Here is a 14,637-nt window from a genome sequence, read left to right as displayed (position 1 = left end):
ATGTGATTGCATTAGCGAGGGTGCAGAGGAGATTCACCAGGATGTTACCTGGGCTGGAGCGTTTCAGCTATGAAGAGAGACTGGATAGGTTGGGGTTGTTTTCCTTAGAGCAGAGAAGGCTGAGGGGGGATCTGATTGAGGGGTACAAAATTATGAGGGTCATAGATAGGATAGATAGAAAAGAACTTTTCCCCTTAGTAGAGGGGTCAATAACCAGGGGGCATAGTTTCAAGGTAAGGAGCAGGAGGTATAGAGGGGATTTGAGGCAAAACATTTTCACCCAGAGGGTGGTTGGAATCTGGAACTCACTGCCTGAAAGGGTGGTAGAGGCAGGAACCCTCACAACATTTAAGAAGCATTTAGATGAGCACTTGAAACGCCATAGCATACAAGGCTACGGACCAAGTGCTGGAAAATGGGATTAGAATAGATAGGGCTTGATGGCCGGCGCAGACATGATGGGCCGAAGGGCCTCTTTCTGTGCTGTAAAACTCTATGGGGGAGAAATTGGGTTGAGCCGCAAACGGGGCGCCAAGCTCGCTTGGGCGCCAGATTTTGCGCTGCGATCGGAGCAGCAGCGATCGCCGGACATTCAGCTTGAGCGCCCCAAGAGGGACACGAGGCGAGGCTCGAGGCGCTCCGCGTCCCTCTTAGGGCGCTGAAACTGAATATCGCAGCGCAACGTGCCGCAGCGCCACACGCTGTGGCACGGCGCGCTGCGGTACTGCAGGCCTTCCTCCCATTCTTAAGGGGTGGGGCCTGCACCAGTGCGATGAGCGATCGCGAGTGCCGGCAAAAGAGCCCGGCACCGAGGAGAAGTGCCGGGCTCTTGGAAAACAGCTGGCAATGCTGCGGGGGGGGAGAACAGGAGGCCGGGGACGGAGGTGCTGGCAGGCGGCCGCCGAAAAAAACGGCCGCCCCGCACCTCCACCTTAATTTGCGCCACTGCCGCCACAGGTAGGCCCCATGAACCGGGCGCGATTAGCGAGTGGCGCTACAGAGGCGGTCGCTGCCAAATATCGCGAACGGGGCGGTAGCGGGGCGCTGCGCACATCAATGACGTCATCGGTGGTGGCGCAGCGCAACAGGCTAACGCCGCCATTAGCGCCCCAGCTAAATATCGCGGGAGGCATGGCCAGTGGCGCTAAAGCCACTGAATGCCCTCTTTAGGCGCTAACTGGTGGCGCAGCCCACCGAATTGCTCCCCCTATGACTCTATGACTAACTGGCTAAAGTGGACTGGAAAAATAAATTCAACGGTAAGACAGTTGAAATGCCAAGTGGCCTATTCCTGCTCCTATTTCTTATGTTCCTATGTATTATACTGTCATCTAGTCATACTTATCTTGGCTAATTAGATTCCTGTTCTATCATGATAGTTGCTTCTCATGTTTCAGTTGAATACCCTAAGGCTGCTGAATCCCCCTCGCCAATCTGGCTTTGTACAGCAACCCCACCTATCCCATAGGTCCGTGGTGCATTGTTATTCTTGTTACTGTTTTCACTTCCAAGAGAGGATGAAGAGCCTGATAGGTCCGACTGTCTGGAGCCATGAGATCTCAGCTTACTGCCACCTGACAAACAGGATGAGAAAACCAATTTAGAAACCAAATCTGGCATTTGCTGTATCTCCCTTGAACAGAAGCAGGCTCTCCTTTATCCAGACAACTTTTTCAGTGGTGAAGTTAGTCTGACTAATTCAGAGGAAGTTCTTCGGGACTTTTAACCAGAAATAATTAGTTGGCAGAAAGCCCAATTTTTCTCTCTCCCATTAAAAAAAATAGCTACAAGATTGTCTACTACATGAAATACCGGTACATACAAAGGCAACCATGCCACACTTTTACAAAATAACTATGCCATGTACTCTAACCAGCAAATTCACAGTGCATCAGATACTGCCATATCCTGGCATGGGTTAAGGCCTACACTGTTAAATGACATGCCCTCATACTGGGTGTTATCTGTATACTACCAATTTTTAACACTTGTATTAAAAAGTAACAAATGAAAAATATGAAAAAGGATATAATATTCATAAAAAGGTATGAAATAAACATTACTGAAAGGAGAGTGCTCATTTTCACAGTCATGTACTCTGGTGAATATCTGGAGTCAGTCTGTAGTTTAAGAGTAATCTTTAATTGCATAACAGTGAAAAATATAAGCACTGCTTATTGAATGAGGTACAGCTTGGAAGAGGTCAGAATTCTTAAAAGTGGAAAAAGTAGTTTATCTAATGTTTTTCAACATTCTGAAAGCAGCACTGGACAGCTTTCCATTATTTTCTTGTGGAGATTCAGTCTAATTCCTATTGATAATGGCCCAGAAATTAGGTTTGGGGGCTTGCCGCGCGTGCAAGCCCCCGATGTGCACTCACCCGGCGCGCCGACATCCGAAGCCTGGGCCTGCTTGGAATTCCTGTCACTGGCCCGGTTCAGATGTCGGCGCGCTGTGCTTACCTGATCCAGCGGCGTAGTTAGTGCGATGTGCCGGCTGGGATCAGGTGAGCACTGTGCAGCCAATCAGGGGAGGGGAAACTTCATTCATGAGTTTGATAGTAAGAACTGTCAAACTCATGAAAAGTACGGGCGCCCAAAAGACTAGTTTAACTTTAAATAAAATTTTAAAAAACATTCCAATAATTAAATAAACTATAAATAACTTTAAAAAAACTATTTTAAACAATTAATCAAATTTTTGAAAAAAATAATTTAAAAAAAAATCGGGTCTAAAACTACACTTACCTTACTGTAAAGTCCTTAAAAACAATAAAGCTGTGGAAAAAATGTTATAATTTTAAGTAATAGACTACTTACCTTAAAGAATGAAGTCCTTACGTCTCCTTTTTACATTTGTAAAAAGGAGGCCCTTACACACGCGCAAACCTGTGGAAAAAAAGGAATTTCAGCGCGCACGCGCAGACTCCTGCGCACACGCGTTCGTCCTCTGAACCCCTTGGTTCAGAGGACAGGAAATGCTGGTTTCCCGCACATGCGCTGTGCATGCTGAAATCCGGCACTTCCAACGGGCCCATGATTGAGTACCCCGTCCGTACTCACGCGTTGGGACCGGAATTACTGGCCCAATGTGTTCTATGGTACTGATGAGATGATGGTTTCATTCAAGTACATATTGAATCCCTCCATACAGAAACATACAGACTGAACTAAAAGATCGTCTAACTCAATAGTGAAACACTAGATTTTATCATGTTATATTAGTTAGCTAAGCAGCTATTAGTCAATGCAGCGATGGTGGCAAAATATTTCAACATTAATGCTATGCCAAGGTCATGTAATTATGCAGTACAAGACCTGAGCCAACAAATAGCAACAGGAGAAACAGGACTTTTTCCCAATTTACAATGGGAGTTGAGTGCCATGCTGGTCAGTTGTCATTTGAAATGAAGGGGTGCAAATTTTCAACATGAAGTAAATGTATTTGGGGCAATTTAAACTATTCCTACGAGGCAAAAAAACAGCTGAATTATTTACACCATTCCAATGAATTAAATTTACAGAGCACCTGGAGTCGGCTGTACTAGAGATAATATTATTGGATCTGTGTAAATGGATGTTATGGTATTTGTAATACTGCAATAATTAAGAATAGTGTGTTTAATGTAAAAAGTTATTGTAAAATAGTTTTGCTATTTGTCAGTACAGCCATGTTTATCATCATATACTCTACTATGAGGCGCTCCGTTCTGTTTCGAGCAAGATAGGCATCGGGCTGCTTAAAACTAGCAAAAACCACACTTCTTCCATTGACATGGTAATGCACATAACATATGAATAACCACTAGAGGGGAGTGATGTGACAGATTTGGGCATAAGGTCTAAGCAGACTAAAAATTTGCTTGCATCAGATTGGAAATCTCAAATCCTATCAGTATTTGTACCACAGCACATTAGCAAATACACTGCTTTTTCATAGGTTTGGGAAGGGCACATCTTTGGATCTGATGCATTTTCTTTCTAAGATGCTACCTTTCCTTGGCGAGGTCTGAGGAGATGTAGGAGGAGACGACAGCTGGGATGATGTGTTTGATATAGTATCTTCTGCCTGCTTTTTATTTCGATCCAAATTTGCTTCTTCAGACAAGGACAGAATTTTCTTCAAAGCTTGAGGAGAATGGGTACCTGAAGGACAGAAATTGGAGTAGCAATGCAGTTAAAGTAACCCTGTTCATTTCAACACATACAAAGCAAAATAATGCTCAGCAAATATACAATTGTAAAGAAAAGATATTCAAATTCACAAGTCTTTGGCACAAAAGCACTTGATATTTTACTGAAATGGCTCTTCAGACAGGTTATTTTTCAAGCACACTTTGTGGAAGGGAAATAGCAAACGCCTAGTTCAAAAGCAGAGCAGCAAATTATTCTTTAAAATCTTATTACCAAATGGAGGGAGGTCTTTAACTTGCACTTTCTTGCGTGATGGATACAGTGATACAGCTGGGACCTGGAGGGCCTGATTTACTTTCTGCTGCTGCTTCTGATGCTGTGCCCCTGATCTGGGAGCAACTGGAGATGTATCTGAAAGTTTCCCTGCTTTCTTTTCTCCTGTGCTCTTGGGTACTAGATACCAATGAAGAAAAAAAATACATATGTACAGATTTCATTGAAAAAACAAGATTCCAACTTACAATTTTTAAATCACTTAACTTGCTGGCACTTATAAAGATATGTATTTCTTGGAATGGGGGAATGAAACATGCTGCAATTCAGCTTTGTTTCAAATGCTTTGGTATTAGTTGATTTTATTTTTATTTTGGTCCCTTTTTTTGTTTCAGAAGTGTAACATATAGTGCAACAATGTCATCATGCTGCAGGTCACAAGACTCACAGCTGCAAAGAACAGTTTGTAAAACAATAGTTGCCCTTTAGTTTTACAAGTTGTGGAAAGGAATAAACACAAAAAAGGTTGAAAAATCTTTTCTTACACCTGAGGTGGAATAAAAAATATTTAGTTTTCAGTTTTACTTTTTAAAACATTATTGAGACTGGTACAATTAACTGCAGCACCAGTGAGCTGTACCAGAGTGAGCTTTTAATTCCAGCCATGTACTCGCTTCAGAGATACGCCCTGAGCAGAGTGAAGACAGTTTTCTAACCCAGTGAACTACCTATTCTCCATACTTTTACATCAAAATATATATGAAATAGTGCATATCACACATGCCCATGTCCTCAGATCTTCGGTGTCACAATTGCACCTGATTGGTTTAAATTTCATATTCATGTATTATGGCCAATTTTAATGTTTTTCGATTTACTGTTTTAGCTTTACTAATTTTTCTCTTTGTGCTTCCATCTTTTTTCTCTGTAGAGAACTTGCGTGTGGGCCAGGGGGGGGTCACGCAGCTGTGGGCCAAGGGGGGTCACGCAGCTGTGGGCCAGAGGGATCGTGCAGCTGTGGGCCGGGGGGGTCACGCAGCTGTGGGCCGGGGGGGTCACGCAGCTGTGTGCCGGGGGGGTGACGCAGCTGTGGGCCGGGGGTCACGCAGCTGTGGGCCGGGAGGGTCACGCAGCTGTGGGCCGGGAGGGTCACGCAGCTGTGGGCCGGGAGGGTCACGCAGCTGTGGGCCGGGAGGGTCACGCAGCTGTGGGCCGGGGGTCACGCAGCTGTGGGCCGGGGGGGTCACGCAGCTGTGGGCCGGGGGTCACGCAGCTGTGGGCCGGGGGTCACGCAGCTGTGGGCCGGGGGGTCACACAGCTGTGTGCCGGGGGGGTCACACAGCTGTGGGCCAAAGGGTCACACAGCTGTGGGTCAAGGGGTCACGCAGCTGTGGGCCAGGGGGGTCACACAGCTGTGGGCCGGGGGTCACGCAGCTGTGGGCCGGGGGGGTCACGCAGCTGTGGGCCGGGGGGGTCACGCAGCTGTGGGCCGGGGGTCACGCAGCTGTGGGCCGGGGGTCACGCAGCTGTGGGCCGGGGGTCACGCAGCTGTGGGCCGGGGGGTCACACAGCTGTGTGCCGGGGGGGTCACACAGCTGTGGGCCAAAGGGTCACACAGCTGTGGGTCAAGGGGTCACGCAGCTGTGGGCCAGGGGGGTCACACAGCTGTGTGCCGGGGGGGGTGGGGGGGGTCACGCAGCTGTGGGCCAAGGGATCGCGCAGCTGTGGGCCAGGGGGATCGCGCAGCTGTGGGCCAGGGGGATCGCGCAGCTGTGGGCCAGGGGGATCGCGCAGCTGTGGGCCAGGGGGATCGCGCAGCTGTGGGCCAGGGGGATCGCGCAGCTGTGGGCCGGGGGGGTCGCACAGCTGTGGGCCAGGGAGGTCATGCAGCTGTGGGCGAAGGGGTCACGCAGCTGTGGGCCAGCGACCACCGATGAGAAATCAAATCCGATTTTATTCTTGGCACATCTGGAGTTAGTCTTACTTTACGTGCAACCCTTATTTGTTTCTTTCTTTTCATAGCAGTTTCAAAATGTTTTTTCACTGCAGTCTTTACAATTATGCATGTCTGCAATGGATTATATGCAATTTTTTTCTATGGCATGCAGAGAGCCAAGTAGCCAGGAAAAGGGATGGGCAAAACAAACTCCAGAAAGACCAGCACAGAAAACAGAAAAGTACATAAAAAATTAAATAATTTTTTTTTGAAACAGCAAAAATATACCTAAAAATAGTGTGCAAGGAATAAATTATTTTAAATAAATTATTTTAAATTTATTTCTTGCACTTATTTTTACGTATATTTTTGCTAGGATATTTTTCTTTTCTATTTTATGCACCTTTTTCTGTTTTCAATGCTGATCTTTGTGGGGGTTTTAGCCTACCCATTTTCATGTCCAATTGACTCCCGTGTTCTTTGCCATGGAAGTCTTACATCCAGTGAGAATGTATCACAGTTAAAAGGTCGCACTTCAAAAGTGCCAAAAGTATTTTTAAAAAGGAAAAAGAAAGCTAGCCAAATCCTGCTCTTTTTTTTCCTAACAGGGCCTACCCCCATTGCAGGAATCAGGGATTTACAAGCACGGTCAATTTTAAGCAACTGCAACCAATAATTAACCTCTAATTGATCTCAGGATGTGCCTATTCCAAACACTTCCCCAGAGGATGTGCCTGAGCAGTGGCCTTAAAAGGACGTTAAACACAGTTCCACATAAGAATCTACACATTACAACTGTGTGCCAGACCTTGGACTACCCATAAACACCATTGGAAATCAGTAGTTATCTGTTAAAAATCAAATACTGGGCCATGTATTTCACTGTTTGGCACTTTTGTGAAGCCACCATAATATGTCAACCACCTCCAGGTCTCATGGAGCAAATTTTACTGAATTAATAAGTGCAGCAATAGAATTTATTAACTATACTGATTTGTACTGTTTTCAAGACATACATATTCTGGTAGATGCTAATGGTTTAAAGGAAATAGAGCTTTAAAGTGCTATTAGTAACCAAATGCTATGGGGCATTATTTTTCAGTCACATCAATGGAAATGTAAACTAGAGACCTGCAAATTATCGACATAAGCAAAACTTCACCAAGGGCCACTTTTTCCAACTTAGTCCCAATACAGCATTTCTGTTATATTCAAGTCTGGTTATAACCTTTTCATCAAATAAAGATTCCATTGCAAACATTCACTGTGCCTATTTGTTCCATGGAAGTAAGCATTCTCCCTTTTTGTGTGTACTATTCAGCCTTTATATAACAATTTACTGAAAAAAATAATCATGCTTTATTTACAATATAAAATCTCTTTTTTGGTTCTCCAAACTGCTAATCCAGTTGGCTCGAGAATTAATGTGGATGTGTATTGCTAATCCAAGTAACTAATTTTTTTCTCCTCTTTGCAAGTCACATTTTATGGATACAGATGAAACACGTTTTCGTTTTACTCCATAATCCCATTTGAAATATTGACCACACTTCTCCATGATTTAAGACATCTGTTACCCAGTCCCTTAGGTTTATAGCTTGCCAACTGAAACACCATCAGTAATGTATAATATACTCAAATGTGTTTCTATTTAATTTTTTATATAAATTCCATGGCTGAAACAAAATTCCACACAATTAATGCAGCTACAGTACAAGACAGTCAATGAATCTGCTCTATAAGCATTATCTTAACCATTTAACTATCAAATAAACCAGAAATCGAGATTTTAAACATGTACTTTTGGCAGTATAGCATCGACAATGTAATCTGTCTCTATATCACTTGTTAATTGTAATACTTACAAAAAAATAAAATAATGAACAAAACAGTTAGTGTAACCATATTCAGAGCCCATGAAGGTAATTACATTAGATAGTTTCTACCCTTGTCATTATATTGGTCCTCACCAATTTGGAAAAGTATCACGCTCAGGACCTTTTGAAAAGAAAAACTTTAAAGGATTTCTCATTAACACATTTTTGCATATTTCAAATCTATCTGTAGGTATTATGGATATTTTGTTGAAATAGTCAAGGGATCTGACTTGGAGTTGTTGAACCTGCATGTGTAAATGAGATTATCGCAGCCTCATTAATGATCAATGCTCACAAGAAGATAAAACATGGAACAAGGAAAGGTAATACGTCCCATCACGCCCATTCCTTTCTAAAACCATGTAAAATCTGCACTACTGTGGACTCAACCCAACCCACGCAACTCCCCAAAGGAATGTCCTGCAAAGTTTTGTCCAGTCATCCAAAGGTAAAGAGAAAAACACCATAACACCTATGTAATCTTCCATCCTATGCTGTACACTACAAGTCTGTTACCTTCGTAGGCATAACATTGCCAAAGGCTCATGGAGCCATCATGTTGCTGTTTGATTATCTCTAACTGGACTTAGCTTTACAACTGTCAATCCCATTCCTAACCATATTTGTCCAGAAAGGTGCTAATCAACACAGCTTTATTAAGGGGTCTATTCCACATATCCTTAGTGGGTGTGTGCCTGTGCTTGAGCGAGAGTGAGCTAAAAGAAAATGAATGGCATTCCTTATCATCTTAAAGCTGGTTAATTTTATACTTGTTCTCTAGTTCTGTGTTCATATAACAACTTACATTTATAAAGCAAACATAAATGTCAGCAAAACATCCCAAGGCACTTCCCAAAGGCCGAGCCAAAGAGATGTGTTTTGAGGAGTGTCTTAAAGGAGGAGAGCGAGGTGGAGAGCTAGAAAGAAGAAATTCCAGAGCATCAACCCATGACGACTGATATCACAGCTGCCAACGTTGAGAAGTAGGGGAGGGGGGGGTGGGGGAGAGAAGGAACACAAGGCCTGAGTAAGAGGAACGGAGGAAAGTTTAGGTCTGGAGCATGTTATAGAGATAGGGAGGGGTGAGGCCATGATTTAAGCATGAGGACGAGAATTTTAAATTGGAGGCGTGGGGGACTGGGCGCCAATGTGGGAAGTTGGATGGTCAGCAGTTTAGTGGAAATGGCATCAAGAGAGCTTGGAGAGGGCATGGGAGTGATAGAAGAGAGGTTATAGAAATGTGCAGGTTCAAGACTAGGCCAGAGGGGAGGTTTACTTTAGTGGACAAGAACAAGGGGAGGAAGCAGCAGAGGCAGCTGAACAGATGGTTTCAATTTTATGAAATGTGTGAATAAAACGCAACCCCGAACAAACTCTACCAGTTAGTCCCAGGAAGAGCTTCTTCTATTTATCATAACCTTCTGCTTTCAATCCAATTCATTATGTGCTGTTAATTCCATAAATCTTAACCTTCTTTAAAAGCTTCCCATGAAACCTCGGACCGGATTTTGCAGTAATAATAACGGCGAGGTTATCAGCGTCACTGTTATTACAGGGTAAATTGGACAGCAACTTCTGGCATCGGCACATGCACAGATAAACACAGAAATCCGGAAGTTGCTAACAGAGATACCCCGCTCCTCCACAGAGTGCACAGTTGCAGTTCTCACCGATAAACGCAACATTGAAATGACTGCAACGGCATGAACTTGCTGTACTTGCCCACTAGTTCTGCACTAAAGACGGCTGAAATAGTTAGGGCTGGGGCATTCAGGAGTAAGTGAGTTATCAATGGCGTGATAATTACTGCTGAACAACCTCCCTGGCCCTGAAAAATTAATTTTACAAGTGTCGAGTCTCATTCCCTTGGAAGAAAATTAGTGCTGGATTAATATAAAAAAATTTTTTTTAATGTTTACTTTTTATGTCCGTCTTTTATCTCTCTCCCTTAATCACATCTATATTTCCCAATCTTTATTTCACTTTCTGTACATCATTTAAATCTAATACAAAAGCAAAATACTGCTGGAAATCTGAAAATAAACCAGAAAATGCTGGAGATACTCAGCAGGTCAGGCAGCATTGTGGGCAGAGAAACAAAGTTAAGGTTTCAGGTCAATTACCTATCAGAACCAGAAAAACTAAAAAGAAATGCAACAGGTTTTAAGCAAGTGGAGAGGTAGGGAAAGGGGGGGTGGGGGGGGGGGTGGAGGGAAAGAACAAAAAGGAAGGTTAAGAAAGAACAAAAGGGAACAAATGGGAGACCCATCTTTGTTTCTTCACTTGTCCCATTACCAGCCCTTTTGCCTTGCACCATCATCCCTTTTGTCATTTAATCTTTCCTGCCTTCCACCCTATCACATACCTTCCCTTTTGTTCTTGCCTCCCCTCCCCTCCCCGCCCCCTTTCCCTACCTCTGCACTTGCTTAAAACTTGTTACATCTCTAACTTTTTCCAGTTCTAATGATAGGTCATTGCCTTGAAACTTGAACTCTGTTTCTCTCTCCACAGATGCTGTCTCTCTCCGCAGATGCTGCCTGATCTGCTGAGTATTTCCAGCAGTTTCTGTTTTTATTTAAATGTAATTTATATTTCCTGCTTTGGACTCTGCGGGCACGATTTTCATTGGGCCGTGGAGGCGGGATTGGAGGCGTGTGGGGGGTTAAAATCCCGAAATCGGGGGGCATGAACCCATCCCGCCCCCATGCCAGTTTCAAAGGAGGCGGGTACCCGACCTGCACTGGGACCCGCCTCCCCGAGGCGGGAAGGGGATTAGTGCCAATTAACTGCCTGTTAACAGGTAGGTAACAGGCAGCTTTTAGCCTAATCCCTATTTTCATTCTTGAAGTGTGGGATTCGCGACAGCTCCGAACCACGCCAAGTTAGTGAAGCGGGCTGTCGTGCTGAAGGGCTTGGAGGGGTCGAGATGTCCAGTGCTCAGGTGAGTATTGGGTGCATGAGTGCAGAGGTAAGTGTGTTTGGTGTGTTTAAAGTATTTAAAGAAGTTTTACTTACCTTTACAGCCTTCCTTCCTTCAGGTCTCGGAGTCCCTCATCTCACCGGCACAGAAAGCAGAATGGCCGCGATCTGTCAAAAATTGCAGCATTCAGCTTTCTGTTCCGGAGAGATCTCTAAATCATCCTAAGAGGAAGGAATTAACTTGGAGTGCAGATTGTCAGTGTTTGGCAGCTTCAAACAGCTGTCAAACGCTGATATTTCATCTGTCAAATGGTCTTGACAGATGAAATATCAATCTGTGATGTCACCCGTTGCTGGGTGGCCCTTAATTCGCCTGCTGAGCCCGCTGGGCGGGCTCTTAATTGGCCTGCTGAGCCCGCTGGGCGGGCTCAACAAGGTCAGTCAAGTCAAAATTGCGTGGGTTGGCTATAACTCGATGGAGGCGGGGCTTGTGATGAAATAACTCTGTGTTCTGGCATTTGTATTGTCTGTTGTTGTTGTACTTGTTAATGTCTGGAATGTTCTACAGGTGTAACCACTAATGCTCCTCCCTAGTCCCGCCCCTCCGGATCCTCCGGATTGGTGTGAGTCTTACTTATAAGAGCTGGTCTTACTCATAAGGGCTGGGTCGGTGATGAATGATGGTTGCCCTGTGTTAACTTGATACCATTCGTTCTTACTTAATAAAAGCCTTTAGTTTTAAGCTTTAACCTCTTGGATTCAGGCCGTTATTTGGCACATCAGACTACAACCCGAAAGTTGTAGTCTCGCCTCCTACTCGCCTCTCACTGAAATCCAGCCCTGCGCGTCTCAGTGAGGATTCTTCAATCTGATTGGTTGAATAGCCTTGCTGTTACTTGACCTGCTCACAGATGCCACAGATCCCCTGTAGTGGGCGCTGCTCTGGAACAAACGTCAGATTAGAGCAAATCTGCAATCTAAAGCTGGTCAAAACTTTGTGGGCAGATGTCAGCAAGGTGAACGGCAAGTGCTGTTCCTTCGCCGCTGACTGCAAAATCCGGGTCCTCCTCATGCTTCTTATAGGAATATGCTGCTTTATCATAGCCCTTAAAATCGTCCAAAAAACATTTTTTTTGATTTACTTCAAAATTCGTCCTCATGGGAATACTTCTCATTAATACCATAAACAAGAATTAAATATTTAACATAGTATGTTTTTAATTAAGTGTTGGTTTATTGCAGCCTTTCTAGTGTTTAAACTGTAATATTAGTGCATATTTCAGTGCTGAATACTTAAACCAGTTCACCCAAGGTGATTGTCATTTCCCTGGACCTGCAAATTGAACAGCAATGACAGCAGCTTCAACCTCCTGAATGGGATTGGCATATTAGTCGTGAATCTGGAGCACTCAATTGATACTTAAATGTTGGAGTTTTAAGTAAACATTCAGGCATTATTTTTAGTTAAAACACTGCATGTGAAAGAATGTTATAGATTGCTCCAGATGTTCTATCACAAAAAGAATTTAAAATCCTAACTTCATAATAGATTATCTCATTTTAATTATGCAGAAGAACCATATTATAAATTGTTTCTTTGTAACAAAACGTCATATTTAAAGTCAAGACTACTAGTATTTTAATAAACCATTTCAAAATTGTTATTTATTGTTTTTCACAACTGGAAGGAAATTGAATGTTTCCTTTAACCACAACCTAATGAAATCTGAACTACTGGTTGCTTTATTTGTTGATACCACGCAAATTATTAACGTTTTCTCAAAGAATATAAAAAAGTTCCGTGACTTACATGTATTAGTACTTGGCTCACATTGCAGTGACAAGGCCTGCAGGCTTTCTTCATCCATGTCAAGGTTAAGGTTTGCAAGGTACTGTTTTACTTTCCGAGCCATCTGTGCATCTTCGTAGAGTTTCTTTGCATTGAGAAACGAGCTGCGACGTACCCGTTTCTTGTGTCCTCCTGTCTGTACCACATCCAGCACTGTAGCATTTGTACTGCCCTGGCTAAGCGACCTGCGCAAGGGAAAGAGAGATGCCGCTGGTTTCAGCATGGGAGGTCAAAGACTGGGACATGCAAAAGTCAGATTGAGGTCAGTCTTGTTCAAGCTCAAAATAACACATGCCTCATTCCAGTAAGTCAGACAGACAAAAATGAAGGAAAAGGAATGAAGAGTGAAAGGGAAATAAAAACCAGCAACTACTCTGCAGATAGTCCTATCCTGATTCAACTTGGCAATCAAACTTTACACCACTATAAGCATCTCTGCCACTGGTTTAAAAGAAGCTACTACTCCGGCAGAACAGTTGGAGCAGGAGTCGAAGCTCATGCAGGACTGATGTTAAATAGCAGTTATAATAAATCCTGACAATACTAAAAACAAAATAAACTCAATATTTCTCTACACCACTTTATGATCATAAGGAAGGTACAATCTAAGCAGCCACTCTCTTCCACTCACAAAGAATGGAACTTTTCCCTCTACATAAGATAGAATAAACAGATACTGGGACTGCAATCCATCAGTAGCTTAGCCAAAAGTCACTGAAGGCTGAGACTTCAAAAATCACTCCCATTATCTGAGCTACCAGGATGCCAATAAATACAGATAAATATTTAGAATAAACTTTTCTACTACAGTGAAAGTATTTAACAAATATGTATAAATATGTGGTTATTTTCCCTGTAAAAGTAAATTAAGTAAAAAAAAAAATTCAAATTTTCATTTATAAGTACCTAAAGTTTATTAAAATGTATCTCTATCAACTAATTGTCCACATAATTATGACTGTCAATTTTTTTTAATGTCCATCTTTAAAGAGTATTTTAACACAGTTACTGTTTTTCAGGGTTAAAAATCTGACAATTTATCATATATATTAAATGTCATTTTCAAACCATCATTAAATATGAAACTTTTAAGGGACTATCTGCTTTAATGGTTTTGAAGCTATTGCTTATAAAATCTCTTTAAATGACCTTAGTAGCCTAAGCAATGTTAGAACAGACTCACGTGAGTAAGTAAAGATCATCCAATATAAGGCCAGAGCACAAAAAGGTTAAACTGAAAAATGTCAAAGCATAAAGGAAGCAGCAGAAAGGAAAAATGCAAAATGGCAAAAAATGTCCTTGGTGCCTGCAGTACCACCACTTACCCCAACTTCTCCACTTCTTCTTCCTGTAAGTGAGAGCCATGAATATTGAAGCGTGGGTATAGGAAGAAAGACAGAGAAAGATCACAAGCTCAGACAGAAAGACCAGATCTCAGACATGCAGTAACAGAAGCCAAGGACATAACACAGTCCAGTCACTTCAGTCATCACACCACAGAAAGCTGACCATGATCAAACACACTAAGTTAGCTTCAAACATTCCCAGTCAGTCAAAGTAACATTTACCCTTCACTGTAGAAAATAACTGAATGAAAACATCAATATGTTAATAGTGAAATTATATACAATAAATAATAATTGAAGTCTA

The 14,637-nt window shown here is 42.9% G+C and overlaps 1 protein-coding gene across 11 annotated transcripts in view; it reads right to left on the bottom strand.

Annotated features, from left to right (window-relative positions):
* Positions 1 to 14,637, bottom strand: part of rapgef2b (Rap guanine nucleotide exchange factor 2b) — a 1,083,630-nt gene that overhangs the window by 57,545 nt on the left and 1,011,448 nt on the right. For 10 of the 11 annotated variants that reach the window (XR_015081639.1, XM_086010726.1, XM_086010745.1 and 7 more), the window contains 3 exons: positions 12,949 to 13,172; positions 4,407 to 4,586; positions 3,993 to 4,145 (listed from right to left, as the gene is read on the bottom strand). Coding sequence is in view for 10 of the 11 variants with exons in the window: in XM_086010726.1 (XP_085866852.1) it covers positions 3,993 to 4,145; positions 4,407 to 4,586; positions 12,949 to 13,172 (557 nt within the window). In the remaining variant the exon portion in view is untranslated. Of the gene's footprint in view, positions 1 to 3,992; positions 4,146 to 4,406; positions 4,587 to 12,948; positions 13,173 to 13,827; positions 14,336 to 14,637 lie in introns of those variants that run through there. The other variant, XM_086010803.1, reaches the window with a different exon arrangement.

The sequence above is a fragment of the Somniosus microcephalus genome, chromosome 2, assembly GCF_052327205.1.
Source record: "Somniosus microcephalus isolate GS21.2 chromosome 2, FLI_Smic_1.0, whole genome shotgun sequence".
NCBI lineage: Eukaryota > Metazoa > Chordata > Chondrichthyes > Squaliformes > Somniosidae > Somniosus > Somniosus microcephalus.
The sequence above is the reverse complement of the archived record's forward strand: the minus strand, read 5'-3'. Positions and strand labels throughout refer to the sequence as shown.